Source organism: Hyaena hyaena, unplaced genomic scaffold (genome assembly GCF_003009895.1).
Source record: "Hyaena hyaena isolate Hyena2069 unplaced genomic scaffold, ASM300989v1 scaffold_1627, whole genome shotgun sequence".
Classification (NCBI taxonomy): Eukaryota; Metazoa; Chordata; class Mammalia; order Carnivora; family Hyaenidae; genus Hyaena; species Hyaena hyaena.
The window spans coordinates 192,493-197,998 of record NW_024082250.1 but is presented as its reverse complement, the minus strand read 5'-3'; the positions used below and the strand labels follow the sequence as shown (position 1 = coordinate 197,998).

At 39.3% G+C, this 5,506-nt stretch overlaps 1 protein-coding gene across 1 annotated transcript in view; it reads right to left on the bottom strand.

Annotated features, from left to right (window-relative positions):
- Positions 1 to 1,318: 1,318 nt before the first annotated feature.
- The window catches only part of LOC120226162 (olfactory receptor 1J1-like), an 81,446-nt gene continuing 77,258 nt past the window's right edge, over positions 1,319 to 5,506 (bottom strand). Inside the window, exon 3 of the mRNA XM_039224355.1 lies at positions 1,319 to 2,253. Coding sequence (XP_039080286.1) covers positions 1,319 to 2,253 — 935 coding nt within the window. The remainder of the gene's footprint in view (positions 2,254 to 5,506) is intronic.

Genomic DNA, 5,506 nt, shown 5'->3' with positions numbered 1-5,506 from the left:
GCCTTCAACATTCACATATGAGTTTTCACCCTCTCTTCAAAAGATATGGAGAATAATTCTCAGTACATACACAAATTTTTCCTTGAGAACCAGATAGATTTCAGAGTGGTAATGATGGTAGAAATAGAGGGATCTCTAAGGGGGCTTGAAGCTAAGAGAAGGGTCAAGGAGAGTGAGTGCCTGTAAGGGACAGACACCAGATGACCAGGGTAAAGATCCAGAGGCATCTCCACCCCCTGCATGCTGGCCTGATCATTGGTTCAGTTGTGTGCTGAACTACTAAGTCACTTAGCTAATCAGGGCTAAGAGTTGGGCCTGTGTTCTCTACAGAACCCAGAATATCCTGGAATATCCTGCTGTCGATGACAGAGAAGAAAGGAGGTAAAATCTGTGCATAAACTGATGGGACAGACACATTCTTTGTTTTAGTGGAAGTTTCAAATTTATGAAACTTTCAATCTATCTCTGTATATCTCTGTTTCTCTTCCTAAATTACTGTAATGACTTTCAAACACCTAGCAAAACTGATTACAGAAATTCATTAAAGTAAGAAGGATACAAAGGGAATCAAAGTCATCAAACCCATATGAATTAGTTCCAGGAATTTTTGTGGAAAACAGAGGTTTCAATAGCACTTGGAGGGAATAAAAAAAGATGTGCTTTCCTGGAAAAGAGGAGGTACAGAGAGGTAGATATGTGAAAACTGGAAGCCAAGATTTTGGTAGACTTTGAGCCAATTCCTGAATCATAATGGTCTCAATGGCTGATGGTTGCATATGCAAAGAAATGGATACAACTGACATCCGTGACACATATGAATGAAGAAAAAGTTTTTTAACCAAGAAAAATTGGGAATTATAAAAATCCGCATAATGAGAAAATATGCTAAAATGTAATTCTCCTCCTTCCCTTCCCTATCTCCCTCCATTCTTTCCCCCTTGAAATGTTTGCAAAGACATTCAGAAGCTATAAATACAAGAATCATTTCCAGCAATATGCTGTAATGTGAAGGGGTTTGGAGGGTAAGTCTTAATAAAAGGAGAGCAATTTGTTTAGGAAATATTTGTGGGAAGAGAATTAGTTTAAAGCAGTATTTGGAGGATGAGGTGATGAGTCTTTCTGGGAAAACGGAAGAATAGTGAGGTAGAGTACCATCATTTAAGCAGAAGAGGGGACGATTTGTGTGCTGTCATCATGCATGTGAGTACCGATAATAGCTTTGTCTCACATGGGTTAAAAAAGCTAATCTCCAACAGTTCAATTGTTCAGCAGGATTTAGTAGATATCAGATTCAAGCGAAGCAGATTTCACTTGTTTGTCAAGAGGATGCTGCCTGGAATTTCCTCCTGCCCATCAGCTTCCTCAGGCCCTGTTTCAGGTCTTTGTTTCTCAGGCTGTAGATAAAAGGGTTTAGCATGGAGGAAAGAACTGTGTAGACAATTGTTGCTATTTGTTCTTTTTCTGTGTAGTTTGACAGGGGCTGTAAATAGACATAGAAGATGCTTCCATAAAAGAGTGTTACCACAGTGAGATGAGAGCCACAGGTGGAGAAGGCTTTGCGTTTCCCAGCAGCCGAGGGGATCTTGAGAACTGTTATGAGGATTCGTATATAAGAGAAAGTAATGCACAGAAATGGTGTCACCAAAACAACTGAACTTTCTGACATTATCACGATTTCATTGACAAATATGGAGGAGCAGGACAATTTCATCATAGGGTTGATGTCACAGAGGAAGTGATGGATAACATTGGAGTCACAGAAGGTGAGACTATTCAGTAACATGGTGTGTAGAAGTGAGTGGAGGTGAGGAAGTGAGCAGGAAAAGGCCACCAGCAGAACACAGCGACGGTGGTTCATGGTGGTGACATAGTGGAAGGGGTCACAGATGGCCACATAGCGGTCAAAGGCCATGACTGCCAGGAGGCAGCTGTCAGTGTTGCCCAGAGCATAAATAAAATACATCTGTGTCAGACACCCAGCATAGGAGATGGTCTTCTCTGACAGGAAGCTCACTAGCATCCTGGGGACAATGGTGGTTGTAAAGCAAATGTCAGTGAAGGACAGGAAACTCAAGAAGAAATACATGGGGGTCTGGAGCTGGGGGTCAGAGTGGATGGCGAGGATGATGAGTAGGTTCCCTGTTATGGTGACCAGGTACATGGTGAGGAAGAGGATAAAGAGTGGCTTCTGGTCCTCAGGCCTGGAGGAGAGTCCCAGGAGGATGAACTCAGAAACACTGCTACTTTGGTTGACTCTTTCCATTGATTTGGGTCTAGTCATACACAAGATGTTTTGTTATTTATCATACTTCCGAACCCAAATCCTCAGAACCCAGCAAGTCTTGTTTTTTCTCTGTTTGGTTGCAATTAATTGTTCTATAGAGATAGCTTGTCAGTCTCATATTCCTTGATGTGGTCCTCCCTTCCCAAAATCCATGGGCATCATAAGGGTTTTATATTGAAGGCTGGAAGGACAGAAGGAGTTTATCTTTAGAAGCCATCAGAGATGGACCTTGCTGATTCCAGTTCATTAGTTCTCATATTGTGAAAATCCTGTTCTCTTGCTGGGGATTTAGTAGTAGAAACAGGCAAATTCTTGCCATTGTGCAGCTCGTGTTTAGTTGGGGAGACAGAGCATCAACAAACAATATATAAAGTAGTGCATAAGGGATGGAGATGAATAGGGGATGGAATGGAGGTATTTTTGTTATGCAGGTCAGAGGACACTCATTTCCTCTCAAAGGAAACCCAGTGGTGGCATTGTAAAGTTCATCTATGCATTGTTTTTGGAAAAAGAAAGGCGGGGGGCGCTTGCCAAAATAAACAACAGGAAAAATCTAATGGGAATGTTGAACCTGTTTCAATAAGTGGGCTCTTTCTCCTCTGGTCATAGGATGAGGGGTTCATCCTCCTTAGTTTATGCTATGCTATCATCACCAGTGTACGTTTCCCCTCTTTTTGTAAATTGTTTTTCCTTTCTTTAACTCTCTGTTCTAAATCATATTTGTACAGGATGAGAATCCATTTGTACAGGATTGTTGAATTGTTGAGCCTTCAACAATTTTTTGTTTACCCACTATAATTCACCTTTCATATGAGTATGCAAAACTATCTATGAGAAATATATTAATTTTAATATATAAATTATATGAAATTATATAATATATTAACATATATAATTTCATATATATTTTTCCCTAGTCATATCCAGTTATGGATCACAAAGTGGTCTCCATTTATTGCTACTACAAAAATCTCTGCAATGAGAGATCTTGTATAAAGTGTTTTCAAACAATTTTTTAGAGTCTTCATATTTTCCCATACCTTTTTAATGGACAAACCATATAGGGATTTTCAAAAATTTTGAGATATTGGTTACTTATATATTCCTTGTTATGATAAAAATCTCTATAGTGACCATACTTATATCACCAAAATGTTTAAAATAATTTCTTTAAAAATTTTTAATGTTTATTTATTTTTGAGAGAGAGAGAGAGCATGCACCAGGGAGGGGCAGAGAGAGAGGAGGACAGAATCTGAAGAGGGTCCATGCTCTGAGCTGTCAGTACAGAGGCTGATGCAGGGTTCAAACTCTCAAACCCTGAGATCATGACCTGAGCTGAAATCGGACGCTTAACTGACTGAGCCACCCAGGCACCCCTAAAATAATTTCTTTATTTTTAAGTATTATTTAAGTAATCTCTACATCCCACATGGGCCTCGAACTCATGACCCTCACATCAATAGTCACATGCTCTTCCAACTGACCCAGCCAGGCACCCTTAAGATAATTTCTTTGGAGGCAGTATATTCTTTCAAACTTTTTGAATAATCCATACATTGAAATTTTCATCCATTAAATATTTTATTCCATATTAATATATCAACTCAAAAGATATAAATGCTGTACTTACATTAACAATTAAATGATGTCATGTACATCATTTATAGGCAATAATGCTGCATTTCATATTCAAAACTTGCTAAGATAGTAAGTCTTAAAAAATGCTTACAATTTTATTACAAATTGCTAAACATCTTTATACCTCAAATTCACCATGTATGATATTAGACACAAATATGCACATGCTTATGAAGATTTAGTGAGAAATGCATTTAAGACATTCAGGGGGTGCTTGGGTGGCTCAGTCGGTTAAGTGCCTGACTTCCGCTCAGTCATGATCTCACAGTTTGTGGGTTCAAGCCCCGCATCGGGTTCTGTGCTGACAGCTAGCTCAGAGCCTGGAGCCTGCTTCAGATTCTGTGTCTCCCTCTCTCTCTGACTCTCCCCTGCTTGCTTTCTCTCTCTCTCTCTCTCAGAAATAAATAAAAACAAAACAAAAAATAGAAAAAGACATTCAGAAGAGAGACAAGCGTATTGTGAACACTCAGCGGAAACTCTTGATCATCATCAATCCCAGTATCACCTTCCCTTATCTGCTATGACTCAAAATCAATTAACTCACAAGCTTAAAGTATCATATCCTTCACTGCCAAGTTGTCAGACTAATCTCATGATTTTGTTAGATCTTATGGAAGGATTATTTGTTAGGCATTGAATGATTTGAGGGAACCAGTAAAGTTAACAAAATAACAAATATTAGTGAAAATTTACTACATGTCAAGCTTGTGCTAAGCACCTCACAAATCATGATGAGGGATCACAAGGCATGTGTTGTTTTCAGATGCCTGAGGCTTAGTGTGAAGTGATTTGCTCAAGGTCACTAAGGAAGTGAATAGAAATCAGGATTTGAAACCCCAAGCTGAATCACTCAGAAGCTCATGCTCTTCACCCTCAGACTACACCTCCTCACGTTTTGGTGTAAATGGTTTGTCACAATTAGGCATAAGCACTGTTTTCCTCACTGTGTCATTTCCTAAATGACTCCCCTTTCCTTCTCTCTTAACTGATAAGCTTCCATCGCCCATGTTCAGAACCTATTCTTGTAGTGGCTAAAGAGATGAACTGTCTTTCAGTGTTACACAGATGGTGGATTTGAAATTTTTAACATCCATGATTAACTGGCCAAAAAAAATTTTTTAACATCCATGATTAACTGGTGGAAAAAAATGGCCACACATGGCTGGGGGATGTCTGACATGGGGAGTTGTTGGTGCTGGACAGGGTCCTGGACTTAAGACAAAAGATGGGGGTTTGATTTGTCTTCTGTCACTTGTTCACAAGCTGATTCCAGATATTTTCTCAATAGCAAATGAGATACCATGTCTGCAAAACAGTTTGTCAAACATGGGTCAACATTAAAAAAATGAGCCATTTGTGAAAGGCTTGCCTGTGGAAATAAGAAATTAGTGGAGGTTTGGTTTAATTAATGAGGCTAGGTGATCATAGATGTGAGGATCACCTACACTAATAACTAGAAAGAAGGAAGGTTTTGAATCTGAGAATCAAGAAGCACTCAAAACACAAAGTACTGGCTGAGTCTGGGAATATAATAGTTTTCTTTCTCTTTCCTCCTTCCACCATCCCCTCCTTCCTTCCCTTCC